Source organism: Odontomachus brunneus, unplaced genomic scaffold, assembly GCF_010583005.1.
Source record: "Odontomachus brunneus isolate Ranch 3 - 2012 unplaced genomic scaffold, Obru_v1 Obru_scaffold_160, whole genome shotgun sequence".
Lineage (NCBI taxonomy): Eukaryota > Metazoa > Arthropoda > Insecta > Hymenoptera > Formicidae > Odontomachus > Odontomachus brunneus.
This window is the reverse complement of record NW_022639610.1, coordinates 768,320-795,003: the sequence shown is the minus strand read 5'-3', so window position 1 is coordinate 795,003 and position 26,684 is coordinate 768,320. Positions and strand designations below refer to the sequence as shown.

Sequence of the window (26,684 nt, the reverse complement as noted above, 5' to 3'; positions counted from 1 at the left end):
GGGGGGGGGGGGGTTAGTAATTAATTGGCTGCGATATGTGTATTTCACTTTTTTCTAATTCGATATTTAACAAGATTTCCTTTCTATCGCTCTGTTTCTCTCTCTCTCTCCCTCCCTTCCTCCCTCCCTCCCTCCTTCCCTCTTTTTCCGAGTCGTGCGTTATTCCAATAATTTGATCCCAGAACACATTTCGATAGCTTATAAATGTACATCGTATCAATAATTTCATATAAAGATATTTATAAATTTACAGGCATCGCGTTTCACTTTTTATTTTTATTTTAATTTTGGCGTGTATATTCCATCGAATACGTAGATCGTCGTATTTCGCTGGTGCGAAAGGATGAGGACGAGTGATTTTATCGACCCTTTCCTGAAACGTTCGAACTTGTAACCAAAGCGAATTAATTCCATCTGAGACAGTTTAATTTGCAACGCAGCTATGGCGTACGAAGTGCCACCGAAACACAGGACGTAGGGAGCAATGTAACATAAATAATCGCGTTATATATAAAGAGAATATATTAAGCGTATATAGTTTAGCTGGACATGCTATCCCGGATATTTCAGAAGCAATGGAACATCGTGTAAACGTACTCGCAGACACGCGATTATTGCGCATCTCGATTATCCCGTAATATGAGAAATTAATAGTTCTTTCGAATGTCGAATATGTCGTATATCGTTACGCGTGTTACGCGTCCGTTATAATAATAAAGATATTTTAATCAATCAACTTTGGAAATAACACGAGTCAGTTTTTAAAGTGCGATAAATTTCAACAACGAGTACGACTATCTTTGGATTTCCGTATTTTTTTCACTAGATGTCCGAAATTTTAGTCATATCATTTTCGAAATAAAGGACTAAACTTTTTGAATTTTCAGAATATATTCATTTAATCGGTGATTGTTATTAAACGAAAGAAAATGTTTTTCGAGAAAATAACAAATATTTTTCCCAACTTTTTTAATTTGTCGTGCCTTTCAGTTTAGTACGTACCTTGTAAGAAACAATCTCACGGTTCCCAACTTTTCTCGATGAGCATGCCAACTATGTTCGTAAATGTTTGTTAACAAATTACACAAAATCTTAACTATTACTCGTTAAATTCATTTTAGACGAGAATCGTAATTCTATAAATTTGTTATGGCAACGTGCGTCTCGTAAATATTGAATTTAACGAGTTTTAGTGCGAGTTTCTATCGAGTTATCTCGCTTACAAAATGTATCTTATCATTGCATCTTCCCGAGAAGGCTAAAATATTTAGATTTCTATTAAATATATTAACGAAAGGATGAACGGGAAAGGGTTAAAGCAGTTCCTCGTTATCGTCCGGAGCACCATACATTTGGGGCCTTTTATCCAAAAGCCGCTGCTGTTGCTGCTGCTGCTGAACCTGTTGTTGTTGCGGCTTTTGCAGAAGCGCGATACTAGCGGCTTTATAATTAATCGGCCCGTACGATTTGTAGTCCACGTCCGCGTAATCGAGATCCGAGAATTCCGGCTTGAAGGGCTGCGTAAACAGAAAAACGTGACGAATATCTCGGTCACGAGGTTGATTTGTATCCCAGACAATGCAAGCGTTTAAAAGACGTCCTAATTTTGAGATATTCTTTAGTCACATCCGTAGTCTTATTGTTAAATTGTCAATTAACGACATTAGCTTGAAATAGAATTAAACGTATTTCAGTCAGAAAACATTGTCGTCGTGTCAAATTGTCACTGCGACATTTTCAGATTAGAATCTCGATGTTTCAATGATTATCGAAGTATACACGTACAATCAATTCTCTATTTATACTGAATTCAACAGAGTTTAGATTATGCTGGATCGGCAAAGTGCTAAGACGTCTCTCGCACCTTTGTATTGTTTGGGCTCTAATCGTGCCGCGCGGACGATTAGGCACACAATAGTTCTATGGTGGACAATTCGGGAAGTTTCGTAACAGACCTGCTGTACAAGCGATCGAAGCAAATGATCTGGTGTACCATTCCGGGTGCTAAAGCTTTCTCGTTCATGATCGATGTCTGTCAGTTAGACAACGACGTGTCAGATGAGGACACGAGATTTAATTAAACAAACGGACAGGGGTTTAATCGAAGGGCAGCGAATTACAAGAGTGAGCTATCTATTAAATCGACCGGTCGATAATCTGCTTATAATTCTCAGCTTTTCAATTGTTAACATTAAGTGTAGCTGTGATGAGTGTTATCATGCTGCACGCTGGGCATTCCATAAACTTCGAACTGGCATGCGTGGTTCAGAATTGAGAGGATTGTCATTCCAGCTATTATGCTCGACACGATGCTATCTACCGTGTTTGAAGCCCTTATTGTTGTACGTGGCAAGAGCCACGACGGTAGCGGACTATAGTGTAATCGGTATCTGATAAAGTAATTTATACATCGATGAGAGAAATGGACACCTTTTTTCCGCGACGAGTTTTGCGATATCATGCGACATGTAGCAGCTCGCGATTTAAATATATTTGAAAATGGTTTAATAATTTTTAACGTTCTTTTATCTGAAGCGACTGTCTCTCTCTTCAGAGAGTAAAATATCAATTGGACATATCGGACTGATGAGGAAGTGTGCTGATAGCGGGTATTTATGTGTTCTTTTCTTTTATACGGAATATTTACAAGCGGCAAGTGAGAGTTAAAATCGACGCTTAGAGAAATAATCGCGACGTACTTCGAGAAAATCAATGCTGTTGTGTCTCTACGGGTAAAGTGAGTTATGCATCCCCTGCACGAATGAACATTCTGTATTCGTAGTATCTCGATTTACGTTATGCGTGTAAGCAGTGTGACATACTCCGTACAATGTACCTACAGGGCCTGTCGGACGCCAAATTGTCCTAGTAAATGTACGTATCGCTCTTTGTCAGCTGACCCTCCTACGAACAAACATTGAGATACAATTGGTATGATAGGCATGCAATAATTCTTTCTTGTCGTTCAATTGCACTTCTTACGTCAGCTGCCGCACGCGGGCAGGGTATATTCGAGAGAGAAGAAGGAGATACAGAGACATGCAAGATAATATAGCGAAAACGAAATCGTACCGACGCGATTCGACACTGATACGGTCGGAGAAGAACGATACGAAAATATTGGCGGTTTGAAAGAGTCCAAAGAGGATATAAATAATTTTTACGAAGGGTCGGTAAGGCGAAGTCGCTGTAAGATAAGATATAATACTACAAATCGTCAATGCCGTTCCGTATTCTATCTACTTTTCCGGATGATGGTCAGTCTCTACTGTATCGTACCTTGTGGTGTATATATACGCTATTTTTATTATAAAAAATTTACGACCACTATCGATCCGATATTACCTATAAAAGTCTGCGGTTTATCCCGATAGCTGGTAACAGTAACGAAATAAGACGGAGCAAACCGCACCAGGCTTATCTATATGTTATTGCGTGCCCGTGCATACCGGGTATCTTGAAAAATTCGATGCTCGACAAATCCGACAGAGGATACCAATTTGCTGTTACTACTCGAGTCCGGTTTGCGACACCCTGTATGCTTCGTGCTGAGCTATACGTATCAAATTGGATAGTCTGCTCGCTATCGGCCACATATGCGTGGTCTCACATCTGCTATTGTGGGTTGCATTGTCCGTCTTATCAATTTTCTGCAGCAGGGATGCTCAAACTGACGAGTTATCGATTTTTGCCTTTCGCATCTACCTGTTCTTTTTTTTTTCAACGTTCGGCGGAACTGCGACAACTTTTGCAGATACGCACGCAATATTGTTTCCTTTCGTAAATCGAATGTTTTGAATTGAATTTTAAATATTGAAAATATTCAATCCGTGTCATCGACTGACGACATGGCGGCCAGTCTGTCCGCGTGTCGCATGCTGTAATGTTTTACGTCGCTCGACATTACGATTTTTTCCTCTCATAAAGTTTTATTGCGATATTGATTTACAGCGTGCGGTTTATCAAAGAGAAATCGCTGGAACCGTGTTAAAATAAAAAAAAAAAAAAAAAAGCAGTACCGGGTAAAAATTTTTATATGCAACGTTATCGATGATTTTATTTTTGGAACATCGAATCACGTTATGCGTGTCATCAAAGAGCGCGACGTTTTCTAGGATGAAGCATTCCGATAATATTATGATGGCGATACTGTGTAATATCAGTTATCGATGGTGAGTTATTGCGAGTATACAAAATTACGTTGCGCAGAATACTCAACCTCTGTGCATAATATCGGATTTGTTTCCTCACGAGCTTATTAAGCGCGAGTATTAATATGCCGTGCATAATCGAGTAAAATTATTAGTTCGATCCCAAGAAGAAAAAATACGAAAGATCTTATGAGTGCGAACAAATGCAAAAGCGATGCAAAAGCTGAAGACCACACGAGACAAGAATTCAAGACACGCCAGAGACCAGTGAGAGTTTAGAATAAAAAGAGACACGCGAAGATATTTGATCGTAATTAGCAAAACAGAAAAGGATAAGAAGAAAACCTTAATTGGCCCTACCTTTTCAATACGACGTACGTAGAGAACATCTTAAAGAATGTGCTCGGGCACGCGCGGGTGTTACCTCTAAGACGTAGTACGTAGCGGGCCTAACAAATAGCCATGGCATTCTTCGAAAAAATGCGATCACCCGCGCGAGCTGCGATCGCCATGCCGCGTTCCTCCGAGGAACGTCCGTAGTGCTGCACCAGGATTCGGGCCACTAACCTTTAGACATCGATCTCCTGACCGACATCCCGGAAGTGAAGCTCCGCGTACTGCATTATCGTGGGCGCGGACGGCGATCGGGCGTCGGCGAGACCTGTCGAGAGCCTCTTCGACGTTTTGTTGCGATTTTTCGCGTCGCCCGCGTCCGTCGATTGCGTGTTGTTGCAGATGCAGCGATTCGACTGGCGCTCCCACGACTGCTGCTGCTGCTGTTGCGGCTGCTGCTGCGGCGGTGGCTGCTGCAGTGGCTGCTGCAGCTGTTGCTGCTGCTGCTGCTGCTGCTGTTGTTGACGCGCCGCCGAGTTCGGTCTGTGATAGTCGGTTGGACACTCCGCGATGTCGTCTTCGTAGTAGTGCGGATACGAAATCTCGTACGTTTCCGGCACACCCAGATCCGGGATCTGGTGGAAACTGGTTTCACAGGCGGGCGAGCCGACGAAGGCGTCGGTACGTCGCGCGTCCCCTCTTCGGCTCGACTTCGACTTGCGATCGCCGGACGTTCGTTCGTGCTTCCGGTACTTCCGGTTACGTTCGTTACGACGATTCGTCGTGTGCCGACGTGACGACTGTCTCGCGTCGTGATTGCCGTAACTCGGCTGTTGCTGCTCCTCATCCCGATGCACCGCGGGCAGGTGGTTCTCGCTGGCCTCGTGGTGCATCAGGGTGGACGGCCGGCTGTTGTTAGTGTGGGCGAAAGAGGTCTGCAGGGGACTAACTATCGAGGAATGGTAGAGGCTGCGCGTTAGTGGCAGTGTTAGTTGGTTCGAACTGTTGCTCGGTAAGGGGTAGCTGTACTGCTGTATCTCCTGCCGATGCTGCTGCTGGTAGTGTTCTTTGTAGTTGTATAGGCTGTCGGTCTGCAACAGGCACGGTTAGTAGTTGGGACCAGGCGATGGGGCGCGAGTAGTTAACGCGACGTACTGTGTGTGCGTGAGTCAAGTGGACGACTGAGACATTACTTCGATTCTCCGTGTTTAGGAGCCTGTACGAGTGCGGTTACATCGCATTCCGGAGTGCGAGATGTGGATATATCGGGATGTTGCTTGGTGTAACATTGGTGTGTATTTCGTTGCAAAAGTGCTCCATCAATTGGTTGGAACGGGTTGTACGCCGGAGATGCGATGTGCAAACACGAATACGGTTCATTGACTCACATGCATTTCATGTTATCTATTGTTGAAACGGCGGATAGCGCAGAAAGAGCGTTTCACAGCTTCGTCATGCCGTGTAATTCTGAGTTGCACGTGTGCGTGTGTATGTGATGTGCGCGCGCGCGCCTAAAGTACCATCGATCTACGACAAATATTGCCGGGCTGTTCGTGCAACGATTTTCCGATGACCCGTGGGGACGATTGCCTCGACTTGATTCACCATTAATTTCCTGTTTATTTGACTTAATTTACCGTTAATTTACCGATACACACGCAGAATATATCTTCAAACGTAGTTACCTCGACAGCTTTCATATTTAAGATGTGTTCTGTGAAAGATTTACGGACTATTAGTCGCGCGATGGATATTTTGAATATTCATACATCCTCTTTGCACGGCTTCAAAGAATCCTCGTTGACGACGTTTATCGATATACTGATACCTGAAATGGCGAATTGGAGAGGAACGATGTAAATGTTTGTCCTACAGATCGATAAGTCGAGGAAAATACTCCTCTCGTAAATTCGCACAATGTACATCCCTGTCGTACATAAAAATGAGAAAGTAAGTAGATTACGAGAGTATTATGTTGAACTATTGCAAGAACGCTCGAAGTAATATCCCAGATCTGTCCGTGTTCGAAACAATCGAGAGCTCGAGTCATTGGTTAAGCGTGTGTGACAGTGGAAACGAACTTACTTGACGCGCGGCCAACATGCACAAGGGCGGTCGCTACATAGATGCCCGGATCCAGCTTAGCAGGGAAAATATGATTTCCGATTATAACTCGGCTTCCAGCAACTCTACCTCCTACTTGTTCGAAGCTGCTGTTTTATATCTATTACGGACACGTAAATCGTACTCATGCAGTAGGCGCGATGCTAATGTTACTCGGTGCTTAAAGGGAACGGATTTGACTTCTCGCTCGTAGGACGTTGCCGCGAGTTCATCGATCGCGTGCCCGCGACTGGCTATGAATCGAGTTCGATCGAGGAAGTTATAAAAGAGATCGTGTTCTTGATCGCGAGAACACTTGCGAAATGCCATAATAATGCTCGTAATGTCTCGCAGCGACCGATCATCAGTCTTCCTTCGAGGAAATTAAATTATATTGTCTGATCGAAGTGACATATACGTTGGTAAATCACTTTATCACGGACTAGCTTGGTTACGCAACTGAGGCAAATTAAAATTGCTAAACGGGATATTGTATGTGAAAAGAAGTGATTATACGCTATGTGCGAGGTGTCTACAAGCTTTGTACAATAGTTTTGACGTGAAATTACTCGTACAGCTTACTGAAATTATAACAAATCATCTTGTGCGTACGTGATGACAGCGAAAAGAATTTTACTTTGAAACACCACCAGGAAATGAGTTAATTTAGATGAAATAACGCTCTTTGAAGGTTAATTACAAATTAACTACTCACACATAGCTTCTTCCGATGTAACTTTTGCATTACGTAATTATATACCGGTCTGTTGCTGAATTTTGTTACAGGTTCTGCTTTATCAATTAATAAACGCAATTCATTGTGTTGTGTGACCGTTTTAATGAGTTGCTTTGTATTATTGTTTGAAATTTCATCAATTTAGATATTAATAACGAGTATTCAATCAAATATTTTTTTCTTATTATGCAACTGAAGGGTTTCCTTTTCTTTTGTTTAAAAACATTGTTAATGTAATACGAAGAAAAGTATTACGTTACATTTAATAACTAAAGAAAATTTATGAAAAAATACTGAAATACTGATTTAATAATAGTAACCTACCGAGAGATGACCTGATGATATTATAAAGACTTGTTCAAAAAAAATTGCATTTATTGTTTTTTTCTCAACGCGTTCTAATTTCATTTAAGACATAACTAATCAAGTTATGGTTTCTGCACACGTCGGCGAAGATTTATTCAATCGTTCTCATTCTTGCAGTTCGCGAGAATTTTTACATAACATCGATACTTTATGACTTTAGAGCGTCACGTTTCAGTCGAAGTACTTGACGAAATGCAATATTGAAAGAATCTTATCGAGCTAACTAAAGCTTCTAGACATATTGAAAAAGCACGTCTTTCATGCACTTACATTTTTAAGCATTTTCTGCTCAATTCTATCGACTGCACGTTGATACGTTTTTTTTTACTAAACACGTTGGATCGTAGATGTATAAATTTGGAAGAAAGTACCCATTCAAGTAACGCTCGACAACGCAAAATTCTAACTTGTTTCGGCAATATCTGTCCGTGCTCATTGTCATGGCCTAAAGATCACAATAATAACTGCGAATAAGCTCGATATTGAGATCAGTGAAGGATCACTCGACAGTATGAGCCAATGGCGGCGAGATCGATCGAAAGCCATCCGAGAAGTTCGCTCGTGACAACGTTCGCGGGCGTAATCAGATGCGGGGTCTTCCTATCATAGATTATCAGTAGTCGACAAACCTTAAGCTTAGGCAACGAAGCGTCTTTCGGCGGAAAAACGGGGGGAGGGACGTTTTGGTAGGTGTGTTTGGACGGGTCGGTTTTTCTAGGCGTCCTCGGCGCTGGTATCGGCGGCGTCGGTGACGGTATCGGCGTCGCCGGCGCCGATCTGGTGAGGCTCACCGACGCCGACTGGCTCAGGGTCAACGACGGCGCGTCCTCCATCGATCTGACGATCGTCGCGATCGTGGTAGTGCTGTCGCTCTTATGCGGACACGTCTTATAGATCGGTATCGCGTACAGCTCGTACTTCCTGCGGATGTTTTCGTGCCGACGGCACAGCCGTAACGAGTAGAATTGCTGCGAGTGTTTTTGCTTGCGCCGTCGCGGCTTCAGGGTGTTGTACTTCAGCACCGGCGAATTGCTCCTGGGCACGTTATAGATGTTGTAGTGGGGTCCTAGGTGACTCCTAGTCGATTCGTAGCCGGAACTGCCGTCGCAGAGACTGATAGCTCTGCTGGGTGGCCGCGAGGAACACGGCGAGGTCGTGACGGAATGATGCAACGTGCCATGCAAAGCCGAAACTTGGGCAAACTTAGGAGTAACCAACTAAAACAAAATGCAGCCAGCGGCCATTCGCATACACACACGTCTTGTGAGCCTATGGTCGATTTGGTGCTGAATAACGTTCGATTATTGCGCGCCGCTAACGACCACGGCCGTACACCCGAGGGTAATGACGTTTCGGCGATTTCGATCACTCAATTAACGAGACGCTGAAGTCGGCTTCGTACGGCAGATTGGCCGGAACGGCACTTCCTCGCCGTAGGACATAAGGAGGCAATTTATGTCAATTTCTGAGTTGCTATTGGCATTTGAACGAGAACCACTGATATAGTTACGTCGCTTATGACGGTTAGGAGGAAGTTATCCTAACGTTGCTCACAGCGCTTGGTAACGTGAACGCGTTCGTGGTTTTAATAATATTACGTACATATGTGTAACGAGATAAATATCGATTGACCGACATTGTATGTGGTGAACTGGCAACGAAGAATTAGATGTGAAAAGATCATAAATAAATAAATAAATATAATCTTTGATAATTGTCTCGAATCTTTTTGTTTTATGCGGAAAAAAGTTATATATTACATTACTTTACATTAGTAGTTTTATCAAACCATTGAGTAGAAAGATAAGACTGTTTCTATCTTAATGATTTACTTCGGTAACAATTCAGAATCGGAATTCCGCCTGACATTATTGATGAGAGCACCGGAGGTGAAACAAACGATCGGACATTTTTCAGCACGATTTTTCGAGATAATTACCGCGTTAATTGAAATATAGCGAGACAGTGGCCTGGAAAATAGCGCGTATCGAGAGTATTGACGATGCGTTAGGACAATCATCCGTTGAGCATTAGCCCTAATTATCGAGTGCCTCGTGTTAGCATCCGTGCTTATTGCCTCTCATCGAATTGATTGATTCGGATTGCGCGCGGATTGTGAATACTAGCGAATTAGGTAAACCGATTCGGCTTATTCAGTCGATGAGCTTGCCAAAATGAGCTTTGCGTCTGTAAATGTTTGCGATATCAGACAGGAGATGTAACTTGTTAAATGATGTCAGGTCGTCGCTGTGATTAAAATTTGCAAGTAATATGTTTCACTCGCAAACAACGCGATCAACAACTTATATGTCGAGTATCTGCAAAAGCAATAGATTAGTGATCAAGCACGTAACTATGTCAGTGTAAATCTAGCCTCTAATATTCTGTATCTCAAAAAGGCGGAGGATTTACAATGCATCATACATTACTCCTCTAAGCCATAAAAATTGATTAAAGGCGATAGCCACTCTTATCGCGCGCCAAATATCTATATAATTCAAAAGTTCTACAACAGCATGTTACCGTACTACTATATAATAAGTAATTACTGCTGCAGTTGCCATTTATATGGGACATTTTAGAATTAAAGATCCAGCTTAATAGAACTCACAGAACTTAAAAAACAAACAGATAACTCTTAATAAACATAGGTTTAAACTAATTTAAAGTATTCAGCTTTTTACTTTGCAAGTCCTTCGTACCATTATTGTAACATATATTGTGGAATGACTGACATTTTGGGGAATTCTTGGAAAACTTTGACATTTTAATCTTGTTTACATTTCTTAATAGTAGCATTTTTTTAGATTCATTTATTGCTTATTCCAAGTAGTTTCATCATCAAACGATTGTACTCATTGTTTTGTATCGTTTCCATGGTTTACAGTAACTCGTTTTGTTGCTCCTCGAATCCTTCTGTTAGTTAGCAATAAGTTCGCACACATACTTTAATGTGGAAATGATGGATGCGTATTTTATTGTATAAACGCATAAAGAACGATTTTGCAGAAAAATACGTCGTGTAAGGAATTTCCTTCCAAATTAATACTGAAATTTTAATTCTGTCACGAGGTTTAACTGCAGTAAAGAAATGTGTGCCGAAAAGTCAGTTTTGGTTTTTCTCTCTCTCTCTTTTCTCTTTCTCATGTCTCTGCGTCAATTCGTTCATGAGTAAGCTACCCTTTAAAGTTTCGATAGATGCTCGGCATTAGCGATCGCTGGCTCTCTACTTGCTATAGCGTGGTCTAGAATGAGTGAATCGCCGTGTTATGTGTGTATGTGTTTGTATGAGTGTATGTGTGTGTGTCGAACGGCCTCGTGCTTCTACTGTATCGCAGTATTGCACTCTAATGTATCGCAGCCCTGGAATGGGGATACGACCGCGTACTTACAATCAGTTTGCGAATCTATATTTATTTAAAGTTTTGTTTGATTTTAGGAGTTCTATTAGCTAGTTAAATAATTCTGAAATGCACTGGGTACGGTAGAGGAATGTATGTTTTAGAGAAACTTTTAATTGCCTTAAACGAATTTAACATGTTTGTTATCACGGTTTGTTTGAGGAATTCTTTTCACAGATTACATTGTATTTATTTTCACGTAAACAGATTTGGAGTTTGTTTATATACGTTTATATACATATATATAAAAAAATATCGTTGTCATATACATGTTTAGTAATTGAAATCGAAGATTTCGAGTAAAGAAAAACTTGAAGTAAGAGATCGATGCGCCACATATATGTGACGCTGTGTGAATGAGGTAGGTGTTAATATTTCTTCGTTAAATCTGTACGAATAGCCGACTGAGCGTACACGCCAGATTAATTAATCTTTCTTATTATTTCGGAGTAGGCGATAGAATACGAGCCAATCGATCTTTCGGCTTCGTTCACCTGATATCGAATTGCGATAACGTGGCGAATCTCATCGGATTCTCAAATTAAGAATGTAGGCGATGTCGGCTCTACTTTCTATCGGACGCGTGACACGAACAAACGGTTCGTACGTTAATCAGCACAAAACCGAACCGATCGATTTCGATCTAGATAACATTTCAGAAAAACGTTCGTGTAGTAATATAGAGTTATTTCACCGTAAGACACACGAGTTATTAGAAACTTCCTGCGACAATAGGTCTTATTTCAATTAACGCTAGCACACGATCATAGAAAAAAAAGAAAGAAGCGAGCGATGAATACGTTTTCATCAAAATGCACTCGCACAGCATTAAATTACCTGTCCACCACGGTGTTCATTTTTTCCATTATTGATCGGGCTACGAGACTTAGTTAATAAAAAGTATCCGGAAGTTTGTAAAAAAATATATAATTAAATATCAAAGGCAGAGCGTAAGGAGTTAATAGCACAGCCACTTACTTACTTACTAAGAGCTAATACAATTTCGTTTACTTCTTGTTGGCAAATTATCCCCGCAATTTTATCAAACGCAATTTTATCAAACAATTTATCGGTATTGCAATTATCTGTAAGACACAATTAGTGGGGACGTCATAACGCACGACACACGATTGTGATGCGAAATTGCGTAGCAAGCAACAGATGCCGGTATATAGCGCATAATTACTTTCGAGCGATTAATAAACGTTGAAAGTCAGAGAAAAAATATCATAAACATGCGATTGTCAATATGACACATTTGAGAATATCATGTGTTAATTTTAATGAAAATTTTGTCTGGTTTTGACCAACAGTTTTATTCGTTGCGTGCGGAGTGCTATTACGAAGTTTCACGTGATTGATAATTGAAACGCTTCGACGACGTACCGGGACGGATTGATGTTTCATTTGGCATGCTGCTTTAGCAACATCGGTTTTATACGATTATTGCCAAGAGTGACACTATTCTCAGCCTTGTGATTAAATTGCTAAGCGGCGATTTGTGTATTTAGCACTGTCGGTGCAAAAACAATGAACGGCAAATTGTCAGTTGATATGTGTGATTATTTTTGATAAATTTCGGGATCAAGTAAGCGAGTTGCAATGTAAAACTTTCTGCAACATGTAGAAGTGCTAAGCCACATGAATACAAAGTATTGTTTTATATCGTAGAAAATTGTTTTCGGGATAAGGCGATATCGATTCGACCGCATTAGCATCAAGACAGATCGGAGCACAAAAGGGTCCGTTCATTCAGTCGAACTGACTGCCATGAAGTAGAACATCCTTTGTAGAATACTCGACAATTCAAGAGGACGATATATTTACTCGCTCCGGAGAACCATGCGATGGAATTGCCTTAGACGATAGAATTTGCATCATAAAGATCTATAAGATATAATCGAATGCGTTTCTAAGGCAGCAGTCGCTTTGTTATGAAAACCCATGTATTGCAACGAGTGTTCCGATACGCAAAGGAAAAACCCGCTTTCTCGCGGGGTTCATACGCAAAAGGCTTTCCTCTGGGATACACGCTAAGAATACATTCCGGCGTTCCAATTATCGAGATTTCTCTCCGCGTGCTGCTTCTCGCACGCGTAATTTGGAGATAGCTCGACGTGAAATCTGTTATCCCGGAAGATTTCACGGCTCTTCCGGCACGTACAAGACACACCCCTTAGCTCCGGCTTTAATCACTTAAACGCAAGCGGGAAAGGCAGCCGGTTGTGAAATGGAGAAATTAATTATTTAAACGTCTGCTCAGCGAATCAATTAACCGCGATTACATACGGTATAATGAGACGGATGGGCGCGCTTGTGAAAAGGGCCGAAAAGCGACGAGAGAGGGAGATGACGAACACACCCGTGCAGTAATTCGATAGAGTCGACGAATATCGTGAGTATCGGTCCTCTTAATTGCGAGACTGCGATACGGAAAGTCACTGTGAAGTAAACGCCATTATAAGGGTTGAAAGGGGCTTCGTGGAGCTTGGTCTCCTACAAAGTGAAGCACGAGCAATAGCCGAGAACCATATGTCGAAGTAGCGAGGTACTCCTGAGTGCTGAGGGTCTTCGAACGGAGGGGTTGAACGGAGAAGGGTCGCACTAATATCTATCCTCTTGGCCTTTCACCGCATTTCACTCGCTATCACCTCTTGAGCGTATTTGGTGAGGAGAGAAGACGCCGTTAATCGACGAGCTGTTCACGAAACTCGCTGCTAACTGTTGGAAATGCACCGAAAGGATATCGGTGTCCACTTAGGTCGATCTTGCTCGATGTATTACTCTCGAATCGTATCACCTTTCCGGTATAAGACGGATTTTTAGCAAGTTGGGGAATTGAATAAGATGCTTACGTACCGAACGTCTGGCACATGTGTGCCATTCCAAATATTATCTGAGACTCTCAGTTGAGAATCTGATATTGCAAATCACCGTTACGAAATTGATCTTTCGTGACTGACACATTTGCCATCATTACTTTCTTCTCGGTAATCACGCTAATATGCAAGTTGCAAGTTGAGTCTAGCTCATGCTGTCTCTGACAAAACGCTGCTATTTCTCACGCAATGATCGTTATGCTAACCTTGTTAGGTGGCGCTTGGATCCCGTGGAAGGGTAAATTCTCGTAGAACGTCTTTGTCCCGGACTCGGGAAGACCTTCCGACACGCTGTTCACATGATTGTTATTCGCAGCTTGATTGGGATCTGCAATTGCAAAAAGGGAGTGACGTTAGAAAAGTTGTAACGTAAAATGTTAATAACGGCGCTAGAGAGTCGACACATTTTACGATCGACCAATACATTCCGACTTAATCCAATATAACGACGAGCTATATTAGTATAAAAGATAGAACAGTGTGAAAAGAGACAGTCATAAAGCCCGAGTCGCGGGACAGAATTACGAGTTGGAATCCATGATGAGATCGCGAGAAAAAAGTACTTTATGCGATACCGCGATCAAACGCGATTTGTCTCGTATCAGAATACTGAATGTTCGGGTCCCGCGATTTGATTCTGGATTCTACGACTCGTATTTTTCGTCTCTTGTCCGATTCGTGCTTTACGACTCTCGCTGTGAGCGTGGTGTTCATTCGACACACAGCAGAATAATGTCGTGTCGCGTTTATCACTGACGTTTGTCATTGTTTATTCATAGTTTTACCAACGAGATTCCCTCGATAAGGAACGTTAAAATCGTCGACGAATAGAACGATAGAGAATTATGACAAAGTGAAGAAGGACGAGGAGACAGTAATATCGCAATGAGTGTTGCGGGAGGAGTGCGCGGAGCTATAGCTATGATATAAATCAGAGAATGAATAATATTCATGATTAATAGTTGCTGCGATAAGTGAAATTTATGTGATGGGTTGCTGTGTGTACTTTCCATTTACGTGTAAACTATTAATTCTTGCGTGCCGCGCATGTGTGGCCACACCTATAACTAAATAATCCTCTACTTCGCACTCTAATGATCGTTACTTTTGCACGCGTGTCGCCTGTGTGCGCACATTTATACGTATCTCTCTCTGTGTGTGTTAATGTAATATATATGTGTATATTCGGTTCAAAGATGAATATGTATTCGCGTTTAAAGGTTAAACAACAATGATAAACAATACATAAGTTTGAAAGATAAGCCTGCCAACTTCGGGGAGGATTCTAAGCATACGCGCGAGCGTGCGCGTTATAAAAATAATTTGTACGTACCTGCTCCGGGACGTTTTCGCTTACGAGACACATTGCCGTGATGCAGCTCGCGAGATGATTCCACGGTGTGCAATATCTGCTGACGCGGCACGATTCTCTTATAAGTCACGGCTAAGAAACACACAATCAACAACGAGCAATGTCACAGACACATAAAGCTTCTCTCATGCGGTAGCTTAATCAAACATAAACAAATCGGCGCGAATGTTAGAAAATATAAGAACAGTGTTGCGTCTTACGTTTTGAGATTGCGTATCGTCAACGAGTGTTCGGCATCTTTCTTGTGTCAGAGCATATAGAAATGTTTGCTTTTATGATTTTAAAATATAACTTTTCTTTGCTTTTTTTAGATTTCTTCCATTTTGCTTGAAAGATATGAAAAATATTTTACGGATTGTAAGACGTGAATACACATATGGAGAAGCGAGAGATTAAGAAAATTTTATTTATTATACAACAACTTTGACGATACACGCACGTCCTTATTTACAAGGACGCATCTCTCTTAAACAAAAGAAAGAAAATTCAGTCGAAATCTCGACTTCGAGGAATCTTGTTTTTTAATTGATTAAGTAACGATAAAGCTCTTAAATAAGCATTGTTCAAGGTACAGCAGGATCGAGCATTCGCCGAAACACGAAGTTTCCGCCGGTAGCGGCGTGGAAAAGTTAGAGGGTTAATTACGCGCCGCGTACACAGCTGTATGCTTAATGGGGTTTCAAAGTCGTCTGCGACGACGTATACGGAACAAGCGCGCCGGATACTTTCCAATAACACGGTAATGTTCTCGCTAGCGGTGTGGAAACGCGTAAGAAATGAGAAAAAAGAGAGAAAGTAGAAAAGTCGCCGATGACAATAGATAAAACAATAAGATCCGTTATTACCTGCGATGAGGGTCGGAAAGAAACTGCGGGAAGGGTAACGTAACGCGGTACGGATTCCACGAAATGATGACGCCGTAAAATCAATACTCTTAAGTATCGATGAGATAACTAGATAACTAGATAATACCGATCATATTGTGTTCTTTGAGGATACAATAATAGAGTCGAGATACGTTACTGCAGACTCGCAGTGCCGATAATGCAATCGTCTGAGGGCTCAAGACGCATGTCAAGTGTGTCGTTATTATTTTAGAGAAAAAGCCGACGCGCGAGATCGCAATTGCGTCGCAGTGCTATATCTTACGAACGCAGAGAAGATCGGAGGTACATTTGACGTACTATCGACACGGAGGAGCCGTTTGTTCAACCCATTTGCATCCACAAATATTTGCATCCCCCGTACCATTGGTACGCGACCGCTATATCTAGCTCATATCGCCGTGAGCGTGTCGTATGTCAAACGCGTGAATAATTTCGCGGCGATATTAAAGATACTTGTGTTGAAATATTTTGTCTCACGGTCGAGAGTGCCGAAATTCCGCGGGAGGACAATGGCGCGCCGGTGTGCCAGTCGACATGAAGCAGGAGCGGTCGCGATTGCGAATGTAAATGCGGGTTAACGTCAGAGTTCGTAGTTTGCTACGTCGCGAATAAACAGCTCGGCACGGCGACTCTTCGTACGACTTACCTGTCTTTTCTCTAGATATACCGGGCAGAGTGGCCTGCTCTTTGAGCTGTACGCCAAACATGGCTTTTATTTTGTTGGCCCGAGCGAGCATACTCTCCTCGTGCAGACCGGTAATGCTCGTGGCTCGTTGCGTTGCGTGTTCTTTCCTGCGACGAAATACGCGCGCTGGGTTCCGTCCGATTGACGACAACGAAGTCTCGTCGAGGAACCTCTGCCTCAGTGGCTCGTCGTTATGTTTGGCCATTAGCTCGTTACGCAGACCCTCGTTTGCGCGAACGCTCAGGCCGGATCGTAGGCTGTGGGTCCGATTGATGTGCACCAGCACGCCCGGCTTCAAGGGCCACCTCGGCGCGGGCGTCGGATGCACCGGGCTTTGCACCGAGTGCGAGGATACCGTCGGACTGGGTGGTCCACCGTCTGGACTGTATAACGATCGGGGTCACATGGGCTAATTGAGCCGGTCGGCTAAATGGGACAACCCAGTGACTTTTCTAGCAAAGTTAGATTGGATGGTGGATATGTGAGATTACTGATTTGAATTGTTAGATTTATTATTAGAATTTGAGCCAAATCAGAGGTTTCAAAATAGACACAGTGTGCGTATCATTGGGTTGTTCCATTTATCCGAGAATTTCAGTTACCCCATTCGAACCCAGTTGTGGCCCCAAGTTGACCGCTGCGCGTGCGAGAGAGGCGAAAGATCGAGCGAGCGAACGAGCGAGAGAGAGAGAGAGAGAGAGAGAGAGAGAGAGGGAGAGAAAGAGAGAGCGAACGGAAAGATGAATCAATTGCAGGATGGTCAAGCGTTCTGTATTTGGCAGCGCTCTTTTAACCATTTTTGAAAACAAAAAATACTACTCTAAGTTTTAAAATGCCAGAAAAATTTTGATAAATAAACCCATATTTTTCGGGAAAAAAAATCACTCATCCGCACACAAAACGTGACATTTCTTTTAAGTTTCCTGGTTATGTTTCATTTTTACAGAACAATGATGTGTTTTTACATTTAGCTATCGTGTATATATATATATATATATATATATATATATATATATATATATATATATATATGTATGTGTATATGTGTTTGGAATTATATTACCTAAATCGAAAAAAGTATATTGCGTGCTGTGTCGTGTCTCTGGAGGGATCAGTATCTAAAGACGGAAATAAATCTCGGTGAGGGTATCCGCCGTATCCGCGATATTTCTACAAGCACGTTTGTCTTTCTCCCCCGCTCTCTCGAAATAACGATACTACGCCACCGATAAGGTGGAAGCTTGATCGATACAGAGGATCCCGCGTGGTCGAATTAATTTTTCGCTTGGAGCGAGTTATCGTGATTGAACGATAAGCTTCATTTGCTTTGTGAGCCCGGATTATAATACGGCATACAAAAATGCATGAGCCTAAGAAGTTTGCTCGTCCTACGTTTTATTGCGCAATTTAGATGTAATGAGCGCGCAGTATAATTGGCATGACGACTAAGCAAGTCGGACGTACTAATTGTACTGCAGAATAGCGCAGCGTTACAACGCTGTGCGTCTTAATCCGATAGAGATATAAATTCTCTCAAATAAGTCAGGATAATCTCGGAAATAAATTTCGCGAATGAGAGACTAGAAGAAGCCAGCCCGCTAGGGTCGATCAGCGCTGAACTTTGCGCGAATCTATGAGAGCGACGTGGAAATTCACGCGATGATAAAAAGGATACACGAGTACCCTTCCGGGAGAATTCCGCGCGGAAGCGACTGTATACTTAACTGTCATATTCTTTATACGATGGGAATGCTGTAAAATTCTCCCGGTAAAAATGGTGCGGTTTTTAAGCCCGGAACCTTTCGGACCGCCGCTGGAACTGCACGCGCCAACGTTAATGCGCGAAATTTTCGAACCGCGCGAAAGCGAGTCCTCAAGGGAACGGCGGAAAAGTGTCGAAGGTACGGGTCGCGCGAGCACCTCTAAGTATCACCGTTAAGCGCGCATATTGCGCACGTAAGGTATAAAAAAATTACATTGCGGGAAACTGCAATTGCTCCGGTACGATTCGCCCACGACGTTTTCCAACCGGAATATTCTCTGCCAGTAACGTAAGCAATGTTCAGGACGTCTTTTTCCGGTAGAGGAACTTAAGGAACCCTTCACCCTTTATTTTAGACAATGTCGATCTCTTCTCCTCCGTCCTCTTTCCTTCCTCCTTTTCTCTCTGCCTTTATTTCTGCTCGCCTGTCCTGCTCTATTTTGCTTGCCACTTTTTCGCGTCCTTCCCCTGATGCTTTTTTTTTCTCTTTGTTTTTCTTCTCCGTTTTCCTTTGTCTTTCTTTTGCTATTGTTTCTCTTTTTCTTTTTCTCTGCTCCTCCCATCCCTTCTTCATCTTTCTTCATCTCCTTATTGTCTTTCCTCGTATCGGACAACCCTTAGTTACGTCATTACGACTTGCTCGGTAGCTTTTCCAGCACTATACGGTATTCCGGCGTGCTGCTTTAAACCGTGTCTCGACGTCGCGTTACTGCCGTTCGTGGATCGAAGCTCGTTCGGCGAACGGCAGCAATTATCGACGTTCGCGGCGTGCACGCGCGTGTCGCGGGTAATTTAATGACTCGTGTCCGCCAAATCGGGCCGACTGCGCGGACTTTAAGCCCGTCTGAAATAAAATAATTTGTCGAGTGTGCGAGCGGCGTGCGCGACGACGGCGACGGCGACGGCGGCGGCGGCGAATGCCTTTCGAGATGCGGTGCACGTGCATCGAATGCACCGTGCAGTGGCAATCTATCAAAAGGGTCTTATCGTGATGTCATACGTGAGCGTATTTCTTGTTCGATTTATCATAGCACTGACAAATGAGTGGCACGGAAAGAAGTTACGATGAGATTGCGTATCCGCAAAATTGCGTATTTCCAGCGATCGGCCCGATACTGGCAGAGGCGGGCACGTTAAACCGTGAAATCGGACTAATCGAGAAAATGAAACAATTATCGCCTGGTCGTTGCGCGAAATTAGAGTACACGTGCCGCGGTTAACGTTTGCTGCGTCCACGCGGCCGTTTAATTTAGCACGTACAGCTCGAAGTACATAACGTATTGCGTGATCAGTTTTGTCTAACTTGTTCGGAACGAAGATGTCAGAGAACAGCTAAATGATATTCGAGAAAGAAAAAAACTGAGAAAACTTGAAGTATTTTTAAACTATTGATTGCATTTACGCACAAGTAGGTTATCCCGTTCTCGTTCCCGTTCTCGTTGCCGCGAAAAGTCACCTGTTATTAAATTAAACGTAATGAAATTAGCCTTATTAAGAGAGACAAGAGGAGTTATTATTCTCCGATTACACGTATGTTCCTCAGGATTCCTTATCGATCAAACTTCGTTGGAGAACACGCTTTCAAAGAAAAAAAGATACGTGTACTTGTATCACGGTGTGCTACTTTTCGTGCGGGTGCAATTTTGATCTACGGTGAAATCTCTAATGTCCCCTAATTCCATGCAGAAATGAATGCATCACTTTACAATCCGCCTCGACCCGAGAGGAAACAACTCGCTACATAGTGTGTGCAGTTCCTTTTGTCATTGTGAGTCACGCAATTTCGTCGTCACGCGACGAATATGATTACTAAGAGAGCGCGCTTTCAGCGATCCCACAATAAAACTGCGCAGCCGCGTGGCTGGCATGGCGGTAAAATAAACACGTGCATCACAACGAACGGAGATTCGCCGGACAGAGGTCATTTGCACGGAGGTCACTCGTACTTTTCTTTCGTCTCTTTAAATCGAACGCCGCCGACTTCTCGTTCGCGATTCGTAATGGCTGCGAAGTGCAACACGTTTATTGTGTGTACAGAGCGACTGGGTCGCCGTTATAAACGGCTCTCTGTAAATTTTCTTGGAAATACAAAGATACACCGGGCAAGAGAACTAACATCGATAAGAGAAAGGACTAAATTAAATGTAAACTCGCGATGCAGCGCGTAGACTAGTACGATAAAGCGCGGCCATATCGTCCTGTATATCAAAGGTCGCGCATGCGACGAGAACCGTATAGCGAAAATGCGGATGCATTCTTTCGGAAAATATCGTAGTAGAGTGGCCTTGAGCGTTCGCGTTTAAAAATATTTTCCGACCACTCCTTTGTGGCACGTAACTCGTAACGTTACGTTACAAGTAACTTGCAGCGCGCACTTTTCCAACAACAAAAGGTTATGCTCTCCTAGATAACGCCCCTATAGATAGACGGGAAAATAGGATAATTTTAATCTACATAAATAGTCCACGAGAAGATAAAGCTTCTTATGCCGGTGTGTTTTAATTATATCGTGCTTTCCCCGCGCGCAAGATGGTTTATATAAACAGGACTGCATTAAACTTTCGCTACACGCTTTAGCACAGTTTCGAAATTGCTAATTTAATAGTAGCAGCTAGTGGCACTTTTCAGTCGCTGCCGTCGATCCTCAAGATCGATAGGCCCCCGGGGAAATGCTTACCCTAATCCGTGCTACCCACCACCTACCTTGTAATTTCGAAGACATACCCGGCAACTTCGCATAGCCGCTACAAAGCCGTATTAACGATTACAAGCGATCGTCGCTGAATTATGCAAGGAGTTGTACACGCATAGGTAACCACCGTCGAAAGAGCGTCATGTAATGCTCGGTTCGCTCTCGCGAACAGCCATTACACCTACCTTACTCGCAGCAAGTTGACAGTAAACTATTATAAGACGGAAGTGTAGTCGTTAAATTATGCAATAGGACATGCATTCAGGCGTGTACAGAGAGGATCACTTCCTGCGAGGGAGATTTCGGATCGGGGAGACAAACTTGCATGCTACACGTGTGTGGCCGCCAAACGGAACCGGCTACCCTTTGTGCGTATCGATCAGCAAGCGTGAAATATTACTCTTAAGTTAGTTAATGCGAGAGATATATTGATATATGTGCAAACACAGTCCGGAAAGACTGTGCTCGGTAAAGTGAAACAAAGCGAACGTGCAACTTGATGATTATATCATCAAGTGCACCAGTGTGCGGCAACATGTGCGATGACAACGTGTGTGCGGTGTTCCTGCTTATTTGCGTACATATTTGTCTCGTATTCTGTCTCGTATATTAGACTAGTCCACTAATGGGAATTTCTGCAAAAGCTACATAAGCTTATAATACGAGGACCAATTCGTGTTTTTGTGATACTGATGTGATACGGCGAATGTAAATCTCTTTAATAATAAAAATTAGATATATGATTTGCTCTTAAAGTATATTTAGTTTAAAGTATATTCAGTTTAGTAGCTCTTTATGTGATATTGGCTATATATAATGCGGCAGAATCATTATTATTATTGTGATAATAATAATTATAATTTTTGCCGATAAAATAAATATTATTATTTGTACGGAAACAACAGTAACGACCTGTTTTGTGATATGCCTGCAAGATACGTAAAATTCTTCGTGTATCTCTACTCAGCTAATTATTTGTGCCAGGTAATGAACGATTAACAAGCATGTCTCAAAGCGACTGTTAATTTATCCAAAGTGTATTAATGAAATTGTAAAAGCTTATGTGAGAGATTAACGGGCAGCTCCTTTTTTCACATTCGAATATACGAATATATGTCTCTACTGCTACTGATTTAAGATATTACGATGATGACGCTAACAATAATGAGTTACAAATTATGTGTACATCGACAAAGAACATATACAGACAGGATACACACAGTACAGTGCGTGCATTTTTTCACGTGTTTTATAAAGCAAAAATGCGTTCAACCTTTAGCTGGCAGCCATTCACCATAGTATCGCTCTTGCGCTACATGCGAGAAAACTAAGCGAAGCTGGCCCAACGCCGGAAAATGAAAACCGATTGTTTAACTAAAACAACATAAATAAAAAAAAAACACAGTGTGCTGCGGTTCGTACTTACTGCTCGCGTTCCTCCAGCTCGACCACCCGATTACTGTCTGTGTTTTGTTTAGCAAGTCCAAATTAAAAAGTAGAGCAGAAACGAATCAGTTTCGTGTTAGTGAAAACTACCGGAAGAGCGCGTGCTCGCGCTACCATAACGTCGATCGTCGTTAATTATGAACCAGACTGGCGCACCTTCCCGGAAACGATTTGCGAAGCTCTTACAAATTTACGCAAAAATACCACTGTGGTAGAGGTAGTTTGATTTCAGTTAATCTCCGTTCTACACTTTCAACGTCAAATATTCATATGCGCTTTGCGAAATTTACGTCGACGCGATACCAACGTTGGCTCACGTGCAATTAATTAAAGTAATCACGGGAGAGGTGGGGATGAGAGATAAAAAATTCCCTTGCGATTAATTAATATGTATACTTATTATTCGCCACAATTATTACGGAACAGTTAACTTAAAGTGGCAGCGGCACTGAAAGAAGATTCCGCTGTGCTCTTCAAGCACGATATTGTTTAATTCAAACTCATTTTACAACGGGAAATTGTAAGTATAATTTGTTGTATGTGCATCAGTGAACAGTATTACTCTGTTTTACGAATAGACACGCAAGAGTATAGGCCGCCGTTTCTTTCATCGTATTCTTATGCGTTTGACAGATAAATGAATTAATATATCCAATGAAAATCTTACTAAAGCCACCAGGACATATATTATTGATTCTGAATTAGCGATTTATCCTTTCTATCTATGTCATTATTTAATACGAAGAAACAAAATTAAATTTGAAGAGAAATTCTAACTAATCGATATCGGCGCGGCCTGGTATTAGCATTCGCGTAGAAACGGAGAATATTAAAATGAAGATAATCCAATAGGATATTCTGAAACTTGTTAGAGTAATAATAAGTTGCTAATGAAGATGAAATTGGCCAGTTAATCATTAGTTAATCGTTTAGAGAAAATTGGAAGACAATCCGCCAGACGAGTTAGTGTCTACCTTCAAGAAAGTAATCTAGATTTCCTTCATAATTATCATGGAATGTGATCTATATGTGATATCTTTAGCGTAGTCATAAAAAGTATCTCTGAATAGATTTCATTAACTAATTATTAACACGCTACAGCATAAATGTCTAAGAAACATCTCAGAGATATTTGAAAGATATTCTACTTGTTTGAAATGTCTTTAGGATGCCTCTGAGATATGCTTTATATATTTGTGCTGTTGTTTGGAATAGTTTATGTTTCAAGTTACAGTTTTGGAAGAATATAGAAAATTACGGAAATACGAACGAGATTAGTTGTAATCGACGTTATAGCAGCGCAGCACGTGTTTCTCTTTAAAGATTGTTTATATGTATTTCCATATCTAAATGGAAATCTCACATTGTTCAACTACTTTATACAGAGATATCAAATAATGAGCATGCTTTTATTCTACCTAGCATAAACTATATAAGATGATATAATATTGTGTATACAATACGTGTAATATATCTACGTCAGTGTGTTTGCACGAACTAGGACTTAACAAATTGTTCTCTGTCAAAAAATGAGATTTTTGAGACAACATATTCTCCTTTTGTACAAACACAGACATCAGACAAATGAGTCAGTTCACGTGAATGTTTCAAGGATACACGTATTATAGAGATATAACTTTGATACATAATACTTACGATTACGCGCAATTAAGAAGTCGTTACTTGTTAGAAGAAGCCATATCTCATTTAAAAATAGAGAATTACGTTCACAAAACAACATAAATTCAGCACAAATGATTGATTAATAATTCTCAAGACGAAGGAAAGTAATGTATGTTTCCAAGCTTTTTATACGTATTAAACATTTGGGACAATACTTTTTATATTACAAAGAGACAATGTACATTATGTACTAAAAATACGAACATAAAGACGATAACACAACTGATATTTTACTAGAGGGAAATACATCATCAGAGTATACTAAAGGAATAATTATTAATTGCAATTACGAGACTCATGTACCTAGTCCTGGCAATTGTAGCAATTTTCCCTCAAATTACAAACTAATATACAGCGCAATAATGGTATTGCAAGAAAAAATGATATTCACATTTCGCGGTTACTCTGAATATATATACATTGTATGTAGAACATATATGTGATGTATACTGACTGTATATGCTATAATTGTACCAAGTAACTTATACATTCTGTGTAATCGTAATATATGTGTAACTGTTATAAACAGTTATAACAGTTATAAACTGTTATAAACAGTTATATAGATTGTTGCGTCGAATTTTCTCGAGGCTCAGTCATTTATTTACGAGCTCCGCGAGAAATGTGTTTTGCGCGCGGTTGATTAAAAAACCCGAGCCGTTCTTTATTATGGAAGACATTTAATTTCGCGAGAATACACGAGTGCAGGATAAATCATTGTCGCGATAAAGTTTAGGAATCATGGCAATCTCGCGCGCACCTAGTAAATAGCGACGTGAGTTATCAAATCGATACAAGAAGCCTCGAGGAAATCTTACTTTACAGTCTACACCATGCAAATCGTTGCGATGAGCAAACGATCGTCACGATAACGGCACGATAGGTCAGAGTATAACTTACATTTCACTTGGTTGCGTTTCCGTCGACACACGATGAATATGGCCACGCAAATTAGTATTAGCACCAGTATGATGACCACCGCTACAATGATAATAATCAGGAGCAGATTACCCCTCAACTGATGCCACCAGGGTATATAGCCTGCAATGCGATAGGTTACGATGTACGGTAATCGATAACGACACGTAAGCGATGTATACTGGAGACCATAGCGCATGTGGGGAATTTCGTTATTTATATGCGTCAATACTATAAACGTAATGGCGAATTGAAGAATAACACGGGCGAATCCACCCGTAATCTCCGCTGCAAGATTCGCGGATAAACGCGCGGTGAGTATCGACGAAACTGCATTAAACGGTTCGAGATGTTCGTTGAAATTGCGGGGTGAAAAACGGGAAAAAAAGTTAATTGAAAAGGGCGCCGCGTATCGCGTTTACAATTGCAGCGACTAGTCTGCACGGTAGCTTGAATTTACTCGCGATGTAACAGGGAAGCGCGATGTCGAAGTTCGACGTGAAAATAACGTCTTTGTTTCGATTTCATTTATTTACGCGGTGCGCTTAAATGCAACATTACGCGATGCGAGATGCATTTTAATTAAACTTACAAATAAACCGTTGAAAATTGCATATCGCGACAGGACGCGTTCTAAATATTGCTTGCATGTATGCAAGGGACACATAAAATACGTTCTATACGAGATACCTCTGAAATAACATAGACACGACTTACTTTTATGTCCATGGTGAGCTGTAAAACAACACAGAAGACTTTCAGTGTTTGCATTATCGGTGACATGTCAGAAATACGAGATATCGCGTAATTAATTACGACAACATAATCTTCAATTGAAATATACGTTATTTAATGTCATAGGTCTTTACCTTAGTAATTTATCGTGGACATTCTAAAATTTATATTGCACTCTCTATTTTACTGCGGATGTTTGTTCTATTGTATATATTCACATATACGAGAAATTCACTCTCGCGATATGTGTATATATATATATATATATATATATATATATATATATACACTGGCGGATTCTAGGGGGGGGGGATTTTGGGTTAAAACCCTCCCTTTGGAAATTAAATTTAAATTAAAAAAAATCAATTTTTTTAGATCCGTTTAAAAAATGTAAAAAATAAAGAAATTTTGCCGAAAACCCCCCCGTGACCGAGGTCAGGATCCGGTAGTGGTTGTATCTATTGTATTAAATTCTTATATAAATCCTTGCATAAATCCCGTTAATAAGAGAGATTTATATTTAATTAAATTTCTA

At 41.4% G+C, this 26,684-nt stretch overlaps 1 protein-coding gene across 2 annotated transcripts in view; it reads right to left on the bottom strand.

The window, feature by feature from the left end:
* Positions 1–1,376: 1,376 nt before the first annotated feature.
* LOC116850913 (hemicentin-1) overlaps positions 1,377–26,684 on the bottom strand; it is a 178,318-nt gene continuing 153,010 nt past the window's right edge. Inside the window, exons 16-24 of one of the 2 annotated variants that reach the window (XM_032829742.1) lie at positions 26,132–26,149; positions 25,397–25,537; positions 22,794–22,830; positions 16,875–17,296; positions 15,303–15,413; positions 14,176–14,297; positions 8,319–8,906; positions 4,719–5,575; positions 1,377–1,517 (exon numbers count right to left, since the gene is read on the bottom strand). In XM_032829742.1, coding sequence (XP_032685633.1) covers positions 4,721–5,575; positions 8,319–8,906; positions 14,176–14,297; positions 15,303–15,413; positions 16,875–17,296; positions 22,794–22,830; positions 25,397–25,537; positions 26,132–26,149 — 2,294 coding nt within the window. In that variant the 3' untranslated portion in view covers positions 1,377–1,517; positions 4,719–4,720. The remainder of the gene's footprint in view (positions 1,518–4,718; positions 5,576–8,318; positions 8,907–14,175; positions 14,298–15,302; positions 15,414–16,874; positions 17,297–22,793; positions 22,831–25,396; positions 25,538–26,131; positions 26,150–26,684) is intronic. The other variant, XM_032829743.1, reaches the window with a different exon arrangement.